This window comes from Pristiophorus japonicus, chromosome 16 (assembly GCF_044704955.1).
Source record: "Pristiophorus japonicus isolate sPriJap1 chromosome 16, sPriJap1.hap1, whole genome shotgun sequence".
In the NCBI taxonomy this organism is placed as follows: Eukaryota; Metazoa; Chordata; class Chondrichthyes; family Pristiophoridae; genus Pristiophorus; species Pristiophorus japonicus.
In genome coordinates, this window is record NC_091992.1 from 108,617,559 (window position 1) to 108,635,109 (window position 17,551).

The following is a 17,551-nucleotide window of genomic DNA, read 5'->3' on the forward strand; positions in this document are numbered from 1 at the left end:
TTAGCGGTTTGATCCCAGTGTTTCTAAGTTTCATCTTCTGATGCGATTTAAATGTTTTGGGACTCTTCTGAGCAGTACCATATCTGGACCCAATGACAAACTTCTTGAACAGCCCTTTTATAAGCTGCAATGTCATCTCCATTGTATTATAGCCGAACCCTGAGCATTTATTACCCTCACATGATCCAACCAGTTAAACAAGATCTGACGAAGTTCCTTGGAGATTTTGTTTGAGAGTATATTGTAATGAAGCCTTTCAACCATTTCATCCTTGGAAACTCGTATTAACAATTGCACCTTTTATCAGTGTCAGAGCTTGGCAAGGTTAAATTCAGTACTTTCAGCAATTGAAAATATCTCAGGCTACAGAAGCTGAAAAAATAAATTAAAACTGAATCTGGCAGGGAGTGGGGGGGGAGAAATCCTTCTTGCACTCAGAATCATAAACCTATTCTTCATGGCATGATTATGATTTTTCACAACTAGTCCATCGAGGAAATCTTGTCCCAGAGATAGGTTTATCAAAAAGAAACAATGAATGAAATCTGCCTGGCCAAGTGGATTATATTATTGAGACAGCAAGGAAAGAAAGACTTGCATTTGTATAGCACCTTTCATGACCACCAGACATCCCAAAGTGCTTTACAGCCAATGAGGTTTTTTTTTGTTGAATTGTCACTGTTGTAGGAAATACAGCAGGCAATTCGGACCCAGCAAGCTCCCACAAATAATGTGATAATCACCAGATAATCTGTTTCAGTGATGCTGAGGGATAAATATTGTAGCAATTTGTAGCATCAAAACAGGGATAACTCCCCTGCTCTTCAAAATAGTGCCATGGGATTTTTTACGTCCACCTGAGAGAGCAGAGGGGGCCTCGGTTTAATGTCTCAACCAAAAGATGGCAACTGCCAGTGCAGCGCTCCCTCATCGGTACTGTAAATGGTTCATGTAGTAATCGCTGTCATTTTATTCCCAGGAGCACACGGTAATCCACTCTCAGAATTCACTACTTTGTAGTTTCAAATGTTTCAGTCTGAATGAGAGGAGTGTATCTTGGCAGCTGTATCCTGCAGAAGTTTCTCTCTTTCGTCCCTCACCACACAATGAGTGGAGAGAAAATTTTGGCGAGAAAGGATTTGTGGAATACACATAAAGAAAAGAAAAACAATTAGAAAGGAAATAGACTTATTCAAGAAAGAAAAACATTTAACCAATGAGGAAAAAGATGACAAGTGGCCACTGCATCCTAGAATCACCCAATAGAACAGCACATAAGAAGGCCATTTGGCCCATCGAGTCTGCGCCTGCTCTTTCGAAGAGCAATCCAGTTAGTCCTACTTTCCCATTCTTTCCCCTATAACCATTAAATTATTTAGTTTTGTAATGAGTTAAGGTAGATAAAGAGCTACCACATTGACTACAGCCAGCATGGACACGATGGGCCGAAATGGCCTCCTTCCATGCTGTAAACTTCTATGATGCAATGTTGAAGCTTTATAACACTGAGGAAAACAATCACCCATCAATATTTAGTTAAAATATTTACATTTACTTCTTTTGTTCTCATTATTTACCAAACATCCACTATAAACATATTACATAGCAGGAAATTATAATACCATGTATATTCCATAAGCCTTATTTATGAAGAATCGGGTTAGGAAGTATATAATTCATACCCTTACAAGTGGTCATATATACTGACAGCTAGTTATCCCTTCATAAGGGGCAGTCTGCTCTGCAAATTCTGTTCCAGAACCTAAAGGATGCACTAGAATGGGTACAGTGTGAACTTTCACCATCTTGTGTTAGTTTTTAAAATTATGAAAAATATTACAGGTGCCTATCCACCTGCATTAAATGATCGTGGCTTAATGTCCTCCCACATTTATGAACGTGATAATGTCTACACTAAAATCGAACTTATTGAAACTATTCTATTAATATAACTCGCTGGGTTACTAACATGCAAAAGATAACTACGATCCACAATTTCTACACTAAATATTGCAAAAAGTCTAGAGAGAATTCAAGTCCAAACTTTATAAATGAACAGTCTTTTTTATGACAATAATTCTTGTGTGAGCAGTTAAAGGAAGCAGAGCGGCCGCCCCAGCTGAGCAGCCGGTGCAATGCCGTGCGCGACCAGGGGCGGTGCTGTGCGGCCGGACCGAATGTGGAGATGAGGTTTGGTTTCCACTCGGAGCGGAGACGGGGAAGGACCGGCCGGCGGTCGGATTTCAGGAGCGGACCCGAAATCAGGAGCAGGTGAGTAAGAATCACATGGAAAGAAAGGAGAGAGGGAAAGGAACAAGAGAGGGGAAGAGAGAGTAAGTAAGTAATGAGGCAGAGAGGAAAGGAGCAAAGTAATAAAAGGGAAAGCGGGGAAGGAAAAGCGTAAAGGAGAGAAAGAGAAAAAAGAGTGATTGAGGAGGGAAGGAGAGAGGGCGGGGAAGAGAGATAAAGAAAGACAAACTTGCATTTATATAGCGCCTTTCACAACCTCGGGACGTCCCAAAGCGCTTTACAGCCAATGAAGTACTTTTGAAGTGTAGTCACTGTTGTAGGTAATGCAGCAGCCAATTTGCGCACAGCAAGCTCCCACAAACAGCAATGTGATAATGACCAGATAATCTGTTTTTTAGTGATGTTGATTGAGGGATAAATATTGGCCAGGGCACTGGGGATCACCCCCCTGCTCTTCAAAATAGTGCCATGGGATCTTTTACACCCACCTGAGAGAGCAGACAAGACCTCGGTTTAACGTCTCATCCGAAAGACGGCACCTCCGACCGTGCAGCACTCTCTGAGTACTGCACTGGAGTGTCAGTCCAGAGTTTGTGCTCGAGTCTCTGGAGTGGAACTTGAACCCACAACCTTCTGACTCAAAGACTGGAGTGCCACCACTGGGAGGGAGGGATAAGGAAAAATGGGAAGGAAAGGCATCTATGTTGCTGCAAGTTTTCAAAACAAGATGCTCACCCACCTTCTTGATTGGCTGACACTTTGCTGGTACTTTTGACAGCTTTCTGTTTCACTTCTTACATGAACAAAATCTTAACACATAACCAGAGTACAAAAAAAGACTTGCATTTATATAGCGCCTTTCATGACCACCGGACGTCTCAAAACACTTTACAGCCAATGAAGTACTTTTGGAGTTAGTCACCATTGTAATGTAGGAAACGCGGCAGCCAATTTGAACTCCGTAAATTCCCACAAACAGCAAAGTGAAAATGACCAGTTAATTGTTTTTGTTATGTTGATTATACAATAGAAAGTTCTGTTTAATAAGCATTGTCCATTTAATTATACCGTTTGATTATTTTAGATGAAGCTTAAATACAATGTAAAACCAAGTTTTCTTTCCCTGAACATAGTTAAGGGGGAAGTTAAGAGACTTTCAAAATTATGAAAAGTTATAACAGGGTAAATGACAGGTTTCCATTATGTATTTAACAAATAAGTAAGGGGCCCTAAATGCAGTATGATCACTACAAGAGCAAAGGAAATTAGAATAACATGTTTAACACAAGCTTATTCAAACATGGGAAAGTTTAATGGAATTAGATTAAGTGGAAACTGAGGTCACAGTTCCAGTTGAAGAGCTAGCATAAGTACAATGGATAGAATGGTTTCTATGTAGTAGTTTTGATGATTCTGTGACTCAAACATAGCTGGGCTTGAATATAAATGTCACAAAGCAATGAACATGTTTCAAGTGTAGCAAATGTTTGCACAACCAGGAAGTTTCTCAACAAAAAAAATTGTAGGTTTGCATGCATCCGTGCCAAAAATTGCTTAAACATTTTTAAATCAGAGATTGTAATATAAATTCTTGTTCAGAGCAATTTGTATTGAGGGAAATAGTGTGTTGTACAGAGTCCATTCTACATCAGTAATTTGCAAAAGTGGTACATATGCAAAGAACTGACTCTGTTCATTATTAAAACATTTCCAAAATGTTCCTCCATTTACTGTGCAAATCTAATTGGTTAGAGTACTCCCTGTGTAAATAATTCAACGACAATTTCTTAAAATGCTACCATGTAATTGTTACCCTGAATGACCCTGATACTTTACAATGTGGTTAGTTTGGCTCTAACAATTACAAGGCAAAATCTAAATGACCAAAGTCTTTTTGGCTGCTTCTCGGCATCAGATAACAATGTGAAATTGAACCTTTTTATGGCAAATTTGGCCTTTTCCGTGTGCTTTTCAAATATCGAGAGTGTGGTTGCAAAAAGCTAATTAAGGGTTGGAAAGCTTGGCTCATTTGGTAGCTGTGTAGCACTCTCGACTGAGTCAAAAGGTGATGGGTTCATGCCCCACTCCAGGACTTGAGCATGAAGTCTAGGTCAGTGGTATCTAACTCGCAGACCAAATCCAGCCTGTGAGTTCCTTTCATATGTCCCACAAAGTCCCTGTGGACTCTCATTATCTTTGGCCACTTGTGCACAAAGGCAGTTTCAACATTGGCCCTTTTAAACTTCCCAGGGCTAGAGACTGGAAAGGCCTGCTCCGTGATTGACATGAATTTCCCAATCAGAAAACATGCTTTGTTGGCTCACCAGACTGAGGATGTTTAAAGACCTCGGCCTGAAGCTTCCCAGTTTGAGAGTTTTGGTTGAGACGGTGGGAGAAGGAACGAGATAATGAAGAGGAGAGGAGCATGGATTAGAAAGGCAGGTGGCTTGAATTTTGTGTGTGAGGGTCTCTTGTGGGGGTGGAACTTTTTTGTGGGTGATTCCACTGTTACTGTGTGTGAATTTTCTGCCGTATCAGAAACGGGCCACTCAACATATGTATCCAGTCCTCGGATTCAAAAAGATGCATGTCCCTGGTCTAGGCTGATACTCCAGTGCAGTGCTGAGAGAGTTCTGCACTGTTGGAGGTGCCATCTTTCAGATGAGATGTTAAACTAAGACCCTGTCTGTCTACTCAGGTGGACATACAGATCCCATGGCATTTTTTGAAGAGGAGTAGGGGGTTCTCTCAGCATCCTGACCCTTAGAAAGATTCACAGATCATTTATCTGATTACGTGTTTGTGAGAACTTGCATTTGGCAGCCACGTTTGCCTAAATTAACAACCGTTTGCCTATATTAACAATCATTTGACACTTCAAAAAGTCATTGATTGGATGTGAAATTTCTTTGAGATGTCCTGAGGTGCTGTATATAATGTCTGCTGTGGCTCAGTTGGTAGCACCCTTGCCTCTGAGTCAGAAGGTAGTGGGTCCAACTCCCACTGCAGAAAAAAAAAATCTTTCAGATGAAACGTTAAACCGAGGCCCCGTCTGCTCTCAGGTGGACGTAAAAGATCCCATGGCACTATTTCGATGAGGAGCAGGGGAATTATCCCCGGTGTCCTGGACAATATTTACTCCTCAATCAACATCACTAAAAACAAAAGATTATCGGGTTATTATCACAATGCTGTTTGTGGGAGCTTGCTGTGCGCAAATTGGCTGCTATGTTTCCCACATTACAACAGTGACTACACTTCAAAAAGTACTTCATTGGCTGTAAAACGCTTTGGCACATGCAGTTGTTATGAGAGGTGCTATATAAATGCAAATCTTTATATAAATGTAAGTTCATTCTCTAAGAAAATTACAACAACAAAAAATAATGATTCTGCTGTGTTTTGGGCTGAGTGAGATATATGTTAGAAAGTTTTATGCCAAGGTTATTCTGATTGACTTGTGTCTGATTTTGGAATAGTAAAAGAAAGACTTGCATTTATATAGCGCCTTTCATGACCACCATACATCTCAAAGTGCTTTACAGCCAATGAAGTACATTTTGGAATGCAAGCTCCCACAAACAGCAATGTGATAATGACCAGATAATCAGTTTTTTTTTTGTGTTGATTGTGCGATAAATATTGTCCAGGACACCGGGTATAACTCCCCTGCTCTTCTTCGAAATAGTGCAGTGGGATCTTTTACGTCCACCTGAGAGAGCAGACTTGGTTTAACGTCTCATCCGTAAGATGACACCTCTGTCAATGCAGCACTCCCTGAGCACTGATCTGGAGTGTCAACCTAGATTTATGTGCTCAAGTCCCTGGAATGGGACTTGAACCCACAACCTTCTGACTCAGAGGCGAGAGTGCTACCCACTGAGCCACAGCTGAATAGTTCATAGTAACGATAGGAGTTCAATTTCCAGATGAGCGTGAGCCAGATTTCAGTATTCAGATGTACTGTTATTGGACAGTACCTTTTTGTTGAGCCGTGTCTGTCATGGTGGTCTGCTTTAAGATCTGTTGTTTAGGTTTTTAAAAAAAAGTTCCATCCTACTTTTGCAGCCCGGCCAGGATGCCTAAACTTCATGGGTTTGATTTCTGGAGGACTACGTTAAATGGCGCTCGATATGTGGTTGCTCCAATGGTGGATCAGAGTGAGCTTGCGTGGAGGTTGCTCAGTCGTCGTCATGGTGCCCAGCTCTGTTACACTCCCATGCTTCATGCCCAGGTGTTTGTACGGGATGCAAACTATCGAAAGGAGAACCTATACAATGAAGTGAATGCAGAGGATCAGCCACTAGTTGTTCAGGTATGGCATCCAGGGCAGCTGCAATGGGAATAAAGTTAAACTATCTCATTAGCTCTTTGAGCTTATGGTTATACTTCCCCCTATCCTTAAATTGTAATGTTGTTCTGTTTAATGATTTGAATTAAAAGTATTTACGTAATTTAAGAGTGCATTAACAGGAAAAAATAAGAACTAAACTATTTATGCCGGGAAACCCAACACTGTGGAAATCATAAAGTACACCTAGTACTTCGACAGGAAAATTCTCCACCTGGTTATACCACAATGTACTCTCATTCGAACTATTTTGCTCTTAGCCGCTTTGATTGTGTCAGTTATTAATTGGCTCAGTTACCTAATAGATCTAAACCTTGAAATGGGTTGGATGGTTCATTATTTGCCCTGCCACTCATTTTGATGTCTGCAGACAGAATTTGCTTATTATTTATGTATGTTAATTCCTGCTTGATTCCTAGAGTGCTCTGCTGGTGACCTCTTTCCAGCTTGAAATGTTTGACAGATGTTTGAGGCCAATTTTCCCATCCACTGCCACACTACATCTCCTTTTTAGTGGCTCCTGAGTTCTGCCATTGAACACCACTGTCAAATCTATAAAAGCTTAAAAAAAATTCAAGTCTATATGAAACCCTGTCCACAATGTCAATAATATCTTTAAAAACCCTCCAGGTTAGGCATGACTTCCTTCTGTCTGTCTTTAACAAGATATGCTTTTCAGAGTGCTCAGCAGACCTCGAAGAAAGCTGCCCACAGAGATCTAGCTCTGAACTCCTAGATATTAACTCCTTAATATGCATCTCCAGTTCCTGCCTTGTGTCCTATTTGCATTGGGCTAACTTTCATAAAGTTATTTACTATAATCCCAAGATCGGTTGCAACACTTCCATTCAACATACTCCTTTTGATTCCCTGCTCACATAGTGATCTCTGTAGTGTGAATTTGAATCTAGCGCCAAATCAAGCAAATCTCCATTGTCTAGCAACAATGGTGTCATCAAACAGGCTAAACAGCTAATCACATTGAAGTAAAAGAAAGCAAACCAGGAAGTAAAATGCACAGATTACAATTTACTTTTTATAATTTTTTTAGCGATCGAAGTAAAGATTGGGACATACACATAGGATTGCGGTAGAAGCTAAATAGCATAAACTTAAAAAAAAATTAAAAGCCATGTAATTCTTATATTCATGAAAGAAATTGATATTTCACAAATATAAAGTTATCTTTTCAGGGCCAGAACAGTTGTCATTAAAATATGCCATTCAAAGCCCTCATTACACCTCTTTCAACAAGGTTTAACTTTTTCGGGTTGGTTGGGGGTGCTGGGCAAGAGAGTTAGCAGTGAAATCGCTGAGTAATAGGGGAGGTTTTCGTCAGGAACTGTGATTAGAATTGATTGCCGACTCTGGAGAGTTCCAAGGCGTAACCTGTATAGGATGAGCAGGGAATGACTGACAGCAACTTCTTAATTTCTGCGTTTATCTACGTATGCGCGGATTCCAGAAGTTGCTGTCACGTTCAGACTGCCAATGGCGGTGAACACTGACAGTTTTGCCGTCACTACCACCGCAAAATCCGGCCTTAAGTCTTAAAGTCTTTCCCTAAAACAGAAAATAAACTTTACTCTTCTGTAATTTCCAGGTCTCTGGACCCTTTACAAGCCATTCTCAGGAATTACTCCCGAACTAGGCAAACTTACAATATGCCGAACTGAGATCTTTCGGGGGGAAGATTTTCCTGCTTTTGCACTTGGATTCAATTGGATCACCCAGGTGCAGCAGAGAGAGGAAAATTGGGCAGGAGGATTACACATCTATAATGGAGCCCGACCGATGTTCCATCCATTAATGTTTTATACATCCAGGTCACCTAATACCCCCCCAGTACAAGAACAGAAATCTGCCACTGTATATTCTGGAGGGATTAGGCTGGTCTTATTGCTTATCATTGTGCTCTAATGCTGACTTTTTTGTTCCAGTTCTGTGCAAATGACCCAGAAGTATTTGTCCAAGCCTGCCTTCTTGCTCAGGATTACTGCAATGCCATTGATCTGAACTTGGGCTGTCCACAGATGATTGCAAAACGAGGTATCCGAGTTTATTTCTATTTTCTTGACGTACTAACCTGCACTGATGTAAGATAATCTACTGACTATCCAGCCAATGGCATCACCACAACTGTTCAGGTCCAGCATGTGAGAAATTGCTGGTCGATCTGACAGCATCTTGGGACTTATCTGATTTCTGGTTGACCTGTAATGGAGCTGAAATGGTTATAGAAATGATCAAAATGCTATCAATAAGGCATTAACTTTCTTTAAATTGTGAATTTTGTTTGAGGATGTGTAGTAACTAATAAAAGCCAGCTGCATTACATAAATGTTGAAGTTTAATGGTTGAAAGCTATGGTAAATATAAAATATGCTCAGATTTCTTTCTTTGACGTACCGATAATATAAAAATAATTTACTTAGTCTAAAATTGTACTTTGATATTTTCGTTCTTTAAATCCTGCACCTGAGGGTGAAGTACGAGGACAGCAGGTATATTGCAAGGTATTGGTGATTTTATGAAGCATGCGAGCAACGATTAAACAGTTTATGATTATTGCGGCATTTTAACCTTGAAACACTGTGGATTTGCTGGTGTATAATATCGAAGATGTAATGGTATGCTCACATTTAACAAAAACATTGAACGTAAAGATCATCAATGGATAGAGATAGTCATTAAGTGAGAACATTGTGCACATTAGCAGTTGACTCTTGATTGTGATGTCCTAAAATGATACTTGTACAAAGCTATTCTGAGCGTTTGCAGTTTGAGTCAAGTGAGTAGCTTTCATGCATTGTATTAATATAGTAATAGCAGTGAATGCTGAAGTTAAAATGGACCATGTTCTCTTCCAATTAATATGCATATATCTACAGCATTGGGATTGGGGCATCATCTAGTGTGCAATGATTGTAGTGCAGTTTATAATAATAACTTTTATTTATATAGCGCCTTTAACGTAGTAAAACGTCCCAAGGCGCTCCACAACAGTGTTACAGACAAAACATATAAATTTGACACTGAGCCACAGAAGAAATTAAGGCAGATGATTAAAAGCTTGTTTAAAGAGGTAGCTTTAACGAGTGTCTTTAAAGGAGGTAGAGAGCCATAGAGGTTTAGGGAGGGAGTTCCAGAGCTTAGGGCCCAGGCAGCTGAAGGCACGTCCACCGATAGTTGAGCAGTTATATGGTGGAATATACTTGCAAATAGTCTTTTAAATCAAGGAACTGATGTGAAATCTTTAGATGCCAACACTAACGAATCATATTGAACTCAATGTCAAAATTCAGTTGCATAGAAAGATCTGGATTTTTTTAATAGAACAGAAAAACAAATTATTTTCAAATATATTCATTACTATATTTTAGCAAGCTGAAAATAGTTCTGAACTACAAATTACTCATTATATATTCATGTGGCTGAAATAACTAAATATATATTTAGAGTTCGGAAGGGTAGTCATGTAAGAGGGTGAAGCATTTTCAGAAGTGCAGCATTTGAGTGGTGGGATGTAAGAAATCGAGGATAAAATTCTCGAGCTGACGTTGAGATGTTAATAGCCATCTGATGACCATCCTGAGTTTTTAATGTACCACTACCTTAAAGCAATTATCTAAAAGGAAATGCGAGCTCTTTTAGTTTTCTATTTATAACCCGTTATCCTGTAACCTATGTTAAAAAGAAAGACTTACATTTATATAGTGCCTTTCACGACCACCGGACATCTCAAAGCACTTTACATCCAATGAAGTACTTTTGGAGTGTAGTCACTATTGTAATGTGGGAAACGCAGCAGCCAATTTCCGCACAGCAAGCTCCCACAAACAGCAATGTGATAATGACCAGATAATCTATTTTTGTTATGTTGGTTGAGGGATAAATATTGGCCAGGACACTGGGGATAACTCCCCTGCTCTTCTTTGAATAGTGCCATGGGATCTTTTATGTGCACCTCGGAGAGCAGGTGGGGCCTCGATTTAACATCCAAAAGACGGCACCTCCGACACTGCAGCACTCCCTCAGCACTGCACTGGAGTGTCAGCCTAGATTTATGTGCTCAAGTTCTTGAAGTGGTACTTGAACCAACAACAACTCCGAGGCGAGTGTGCTACCCACTGAGCCACAGCTGACGCACTTAGTTACATATGAGAATATTCAAGAGAAAAAAAAACTCAATTCAAGAAACTCTTAAAAAGGAAAAATAAGGCCTGTGAGAAGGTATGAAGTTCATACAGTTACAGCATTGATCTTTGCTGAGTGTTGAATTCCTGACTGCGTTGTAGGAACCAGTGGCAGTAGAAGTTCAAGCCTCATAATTCTTTTATGTTTTCAAAAATCCAATATCTTCTATAATAATGTTACGAGGGTTTATTTTTATTGGTAAACTGAATTGGCTTCCCCCCCCCCCCCATCCACAGAAAAGGGTGGCAGTGTTTAAGATACACCATAAATCACTTAAAATCTAATTTGAGGGAATTTTTGGAGGCCCCCCACACTACCTGTGAGGCGAGGCGACATTGTGAATCTGCGGGTGACTTGCTCACGATTTTTCATCCATTTACATTAATGGGTGGAAACCCTGCAATTTTCCAATAAGCCCCCTGCTGCATGCGAGGACCATATCCTTGGCATGGGACCTCGGAAAGTTCCGCCCTTTGAGTCTACCCCATTCTTGAAACTAACAATCCTATTTTAATCATGAAGAAGTCACTTTGTTTGAGAATATCCGAGCTAACTAGAATTAAACTTGACTTCTGTGTGTTCGATCTGTTTACAGGGCACTATGGAGCATTTCTACAGGAAGAATGGGACTTACTACACAAAATGCGTGAGTACTTAGTTGGTTACTGAAACAAAGAATTCTGCACAGGATCTGTTAAATTTCTTGGAGGTAAGTTAGGAAGTACGTTTTAGCATTTGGCATTATAAGCTTCAAGTTTCAGAAACCCATTCCAGGAGATGCTTAATGTGGGTGGAGGTTGCTCACTGAACAAATTTTCCCTACGATAGCATTTTCCCTCTGTGCAGTGTGCTGCAAATGGAAAATGTAAGGGCGATTGAGTGAAGAATCTTTATGGGGAGAGAACTCAGTGAAATTATGTCATCCTGCGTTTTGTATTGGCCTGGGTTTTTATCTAGTTTTTGCTTCTCCCAGTAAACAATAATGTAGATGTGTCAAATTCACAGTCTCTCATACAAGCATGACATCCCAATTCTTAACACCATGTATTCTGATTGGTATAAAGCAGGTTAGTGAATATAGTAACCACAGGCCACGAAACTATACAGCCTTTCATGTATATAGAGAGCAAGGGAATGCATGATCAGGGAGAATATGAAGATTAGGAGAGCATTCAAAAAATAATTAGGAAGACAGAGGAACTATGAAATTAAATGATCAAGGAACATAAAACAAAATAGTAACATTTTATGGGCACATCAATAAAGAATGAGAGTTGGGATGGGAATAGGGCCATCCAATATTTGACAAAGTTGCGGGCAGCTCAGTGGACAGCTCACATCATAGCCAAGGTTAAATAATAAATGGCTCTGATTGGGGTGGTGTAGAGAATGTTTCAGTATAAAGGGTGTCGCAATTGTGTGAGGCAGACTGGTTTGGGCTGGGTGCTCTTTGCCTTTCCGTTATTGTTCATAGGTTTGTGAGTAACCTTTAGGGCGGTGCGGTTCTTTGTCGGCCAGTGTGGACATGATGGGCTGTAATAGCCTCCTTCTATGCTGTAAATTTCTATGTTTCTATGTATGTACAAGCATGTACCCTACAGATAAAAGCTGTTTAATCACGACAGGCTGTTTCCAGCAATTCAGAAACATGCACTGCACTGTCCAGTTCAGCAGCCATATACGTCCCAGCTCGGGGGACACAATTAGTACATGGCATGGGAAGGGGGAGTGAAGAGAGGGAAGGAGCAAGGAACGGGCGGTGATGCAGACAAAACAAAAGATTGCATGTTAGCTGGCTCAGTAGCAAAACGCATTGATTTGCTAATGTTTTACAGAGTGATAGGACAGTTTTAAAGCTACGTATCTCAATATGGCAAGTTCCTGATTTTAACACGGAACTTGGGAAACGTGATTAGTAAAAACAGAGACGTCCCCAGAAAAAGGGAACCGAAATTGCAGCTGTGCCACCCTGGCGCACTTAGTATTACAGAGGCCTAAGAGTATATTGCTTGCTTATCTCAAAAGATTGAAAATAAAGGTAAGAACAAATGAGAAATATGTATTCATTATGTTTAATTTTCTGTTCTCAGTTTCTGAGGCACATAAGCGAATCTCTGTTCCCATCACATGCAAAATCCGGGTTTTCCCAGAAGTCAGTAAAACTGTGCAATATGCAAAGATGTTGGAGAAAGCAGGTTGCCAGGTAAATAAAGGCAATATTTTTGTCTTCTAATAATGCTGATTGTTGTGAAGGTTTTATATGGAGTTGTCCGGCACATGTTCATTACCCACATCTAGGGGCTGCAATTCTAAAGGTGTCCACTTGGCTCAGTCAATAGTGCTCTCACCCAAGCCAGAAAGTTTGGTTTCAAATAATATGGTCAGAGTTTCTATGCTTTGGATGGTGTTCAGCCATGAACTCATTGAATGGCGGTGCAGGCTCAAAGGGCCGAGTGGCCTACTCCTGCACTTATTTTCTATGTTTCTATGAGAAATTAATGCGCTTTATGAAATATTTAGCAGAACATCTGATTATTCCTTTAAAGCAATATTTCCCATGATAGGTAGATTTTGGTACTATTACTTCCTGACCTTTTGATTACGCTGCAGTATTGTGCATTATTCAGAGCCATGTATTATTCAGTAATGAACTCCAGAATACAAGATAATTGGAAGCCAGTGAGTAACCTATATTTACAGTATATTTAACAAATTTTCTTTCAGTTTTGAAAGAGAAAAATCAACATTTCAGTTGAGTTGAGTTAAAACGATTTAAAGTCCGAGTATTTTTTCACATAATTGGTAACTTGCTTATTCCAAATATGTATCAGAGCTGAGGATCCTACACAGCTGTAAATTGATTCAAATATGCATGATTATTTATTCCAACTTTGCAGAAGACCGAAGATAGCCCATTTAACTAATTAATGTTTTTGTCTATAACCTACCCTTAACAACCATTGCACTTCAAAACTAATTTGTTTGATGCACTGAGATGTTTTGATGTTCTACGGCATTATTTTAAAATAAAATTATTTTCATATACATCCAAAATCCAGACATTTTGAAATTGGGAGAATTCAGAATCACGTAAAATAAACCCTATGCCTGACATTTACTTTCAGATATTTTCTCCTGAAGCAAAAGCTGTGGCACAATGGTACAGTATCCAATTACTGCATTACATTAACTGGTTTGGGGAAATTTTAGCACAAGCCTGTGGGACCGGGGTTAAAATCTAGCTCAAACCAATAGGATTATAGTCTAGTTTCTCTTTTGGTGTCAAGAGCCCTATACAATAAGTTTTCATTGTCTCAGCTCTGCTTCTTGTGGGTATGGACTCGCTGCACAGAACTGCCTTAATTTTAAACCCTCTTTTTAGAAATGCTGCTCATTTTGTAAATATGAAAAGGGGTGGGGCGGATGAGAAACATTCTCTTTGCAGCAAACTGATATTCATATGTAATGAATCCTATAGTCAACAGATCGACAAAATCTTTCATGGGATAAAGATAAATGCTTGTTCAGGTCCATTTCAATCAAACTCATTGTTACACCATTAAACAAAAGAAGAAGAATTACATTGCTTGTCACACAACTGCTGTTGACTTCAATGCTTTCCAAATGTTATGGTTTGAAAATACATATACAAGCAAGAAATCTCTAATCTGTTTCAGCTGCTAACTGTTCACGGTCGTACCAAAGAACAAAAGGGGCCTCTGACTGGTGTAGCTGACTGGGAACACATAAAAGCTGTGAGGTAAGAAGCAAGACTACTGGGCAGCAATGTTTCCCCTGGCTGGGGAGTCTAGAACCAGGGGTCTCCGTCTCCGAATAAGGGGTCGGCCATTTAGGACTGAGGTGAGGAGAAACTTCTTAACTCAGAGGGTGGTAAATCTTTGGAATTCTCTACCCCAGAGGGCTGTGGCTGTTCAGTTGTTGAGTATATTCAAGATAGAGATCGATAGATTTTTGAATATTAAGGGAATCAAGGGATATGAGGATTGGTGAGAAAGTGGAGTTGAAGTAGATGATCAGCCATGATCTTATTGAATGGGGAGCAGGCTCGAGGGGCCAAATGGACGACTACTGCTCCTAATTCTTACGTTTCCTCTAAGCTACACGTGTGCACAGCCCCACAGTAAACTACAAGATCTCGTGCAAGCCGATCACAAGCTTTTTGCATGGAAATACCGCTCCTGCGCAAAAATTTAAAGGGGTCGCTCATTGAAAGAACTAGGCCGCGTAGAATATAGTGCAGCCTACGGAGAACATTGTTGGGCAGTATACAAAATAATCGGTAACATTGGTCTCATTGTAAGTGAATTCTTTACATCTTTCTCACCAGCAAAGTGAGTGAAGGAATGCACGGTTAGGAGTGGAATCTTTGCTTATTTATGGCCATGTTATCAAAGTTCTGCAAGTAAAATTAAAGCAAGTTTACTTCTAACTTCATGTGAACGCAAGTGAAAGGTCAATGATTTCAATCTTGTGAGAATTATGAATTTGGGATTTCTACACTACCAGCACTATACTCACACCTCTGATTCCATCTTTAGGCCTCTTAGGCTATTAATTGACAGAGGTTGTGCCTTTTAATTTGTTTTGATGGTGCTACTTTCCCCGTGCAAATCACCACACCTTCAGGAAGGAGCAGTAACTAGAGACCACTGCAAGAGCAGTGCTGACTTCTTCTAGCCGATTCTCATTCACACAGTACCCTTCACTTTCCCTTTCTCCATCTCCCCGCAAGGAAGTGGTGTTGCAATTAATTGTAACAGCTTTCAAATTTTTAATAAAACCCTATGGAACAGACCAATCTTAAATATGTAGGATTCTATCAGCGTCAGATCCTGCCCAAACAACAACTCGAGCTCTTTCATCAGTAGTGGTCACCGTTTTATGGATCATTTCTGTTGTTCTGTTGACCTTCTCTCCACAGCACTTTGTGTCCTCTCTGCGTGTTTGTTTGCAGCTTCTTCCTTCATGTGGTTCGATCCTAGTGGCTCCAGAACAAAGGGAAGCTCATCAAGTATCACGCTGTCTTCCACCACTTTTTATATAGCTGCTAAAGTTTCATGCAACATAAATACTGATTGCAAATCACCCATGTATACACAGAAAACCTAAAAGGGTCCAGTCGAGCATATTATTTAACATGTGGAGCTGACGCTTATCCCACTTGCAAGTTTGTCAGTTGGTCACAAGCATTGTATCCTGGGAGCCCACCGTGGCTCCTCGATTTTACTCTCTTGTCCCCTTTAGCATTGCATCTCCTTTACAGGAGTGACTTAGATTGACAAAAACAATCTTTGATGTGCTGAAGAGGGTCCACAGAAAAGCGCAGAAGATGATTCCAAGATTGAAGGGCTATAAGTTCTAAGGAGGAACCTGCAAACCTAAAGTTTACATTGGAGAAAAAGATTATTGGGATTGGGAAGGAACATTATGCAGATTTTATTTTTTAAACTGAGGACTATAGATGATGCGTGTAGAAGCAGGCTATTTGATTTGGACTGTGAGCATAGAACTAGAGGACACAGGTCTTAGAATTAATAATCCTCAAAGTGACACTAGAGAGTAGAAGATATTTTTCTTCCCAGAACAATGGATTTGTAGAATACGTTTCCAGTAAAAGTTGTTGATTCTGTGTCAATTCATTCCTTTGTCAAAGAGCTGGATATATTTCTCACATTGTGCTGCAGATGAATGTCTTCTGACAAGACACTAGTAATGGTTTCGACAGTTAACTTTTTGATCTTAAACATATCAAATTTCATATATACAAGTGAATATAGACACTACAATTGATCATCAAGCTACACAGATAATTAACTACAAGTTTGGTAACTAAAGATTTTCTTTAAAATAAATGAAATATGCTGTTCAATGCAGGAAAGGAGTGAACATCCCTGTTTTTGCAAATGGCAACATCCAGTACCTGAGTGACGTGGAGCGGTGCATTCAGGAAACAGACGTACAAGGTGTAATGAGTGCAGGTATGTGCTCAAAGCAAATTTGCACAGCTAGTTTCTAGTTAGCCTGATTGCTTTTGGCTTACAAGTATGCATTAAGTTTTTCCTTTTTGCTACAATATATATATGTTATTTATATATATTTGTGTTTGCATGCAATTCTCATCAACAAAATCTTACTTCCCATTGTCAACTTTTCCAATTATAAATTGCTATGTCCACGTTTATAATGGAAATTGACTAAACTTATCATGCTGCAATTACACCCTCCCATCAGTGGTGGCACTGTTGTACATCAGTGTTGCATAAGAACATAAGAAATAGGAGCAGGAGTAGGCCATACAGCCCTACGAGCCTGCTCCGCCATTTAATACGATCATGGCTGATCCGATCATAGACTCAGGTCCACTTCCCATAACCCCTTATTCCCTTATCGTTTAAGAAACTGTCTATTTATGTCTTAAATTTATTCAATGTCCCAGCTTCCACAGCTCTCTGAGGCAGCAAATTCCACAGATTTACAACGTTCTTAGAAAATACATTTCTCCTCACCTCAGTTTTACATGGGCAGCCCCTTATTCTAAGATTATGCCCTCTAGTTCTAGTCTTCCCCATCAGTGGAAACATCCTCTCTGCATCCACCTCGTCAAGCCCCCTCATAATTTTATATATTTCGATAAGATCACCTCTCATTCTTCTGAATTCCAATGAGTAGAAGGCCAACCTACTCAACCTTTCCACATAAGTCAACCTAGTGAACCTTCTCTGAACTGTCTCC

General features: G+C 39.9%; 1 protein-coding gene across 2 annotated transcripts in view; it reads left to right on the plus strand.

The window, feature by feature from the left end:
- Positions 1–2,180: 2,180 nt before the first annotated feature.
- The window catches only part of dus1l (dihydrouridine synthase 1-like (S. cerevisiae)), a 79,476-nt gene continuing 64,105 nt past the window's right edge, over positions 2,181–17,551 (plus strand). Inside the window, exons 1-7 of one of the 2 annotated variants that reach the window (XM_070857667.1) lie at positions 2,181–2,271; positions 6,319–6,565; positions 8,542–8,650; positions 11,394–11,444; positions 12,889–13,001; positions 14,476–14,558; positions 16,694–16,797. In XM_070857667.1, the coding sequence (XP_070713768.1) occupies positions 2,186–2,271; positions 6,319–6,565; positions 8,542–8,650; positions 11,394–11,444; positions 12,889–13,001; positions 14,476–14,558; positions 16,694–16,797 (793 nt within the window). In that variant the 5' untranslated portion in view covers positions 2,181–2,185. Of the gene's footprint in view, positions 2,272–2,311; positions 2,334–6,318; positions 6,566–8,541; positions 8,651–11,393; positions 11,445–12,888; positions 13,002–14,475; positions 14,559–16,693; positions 16,798–17,551 lie in introns of those variants that run through there. The other variant, XM_070857668.1, reaches the window with a different exon arrangement.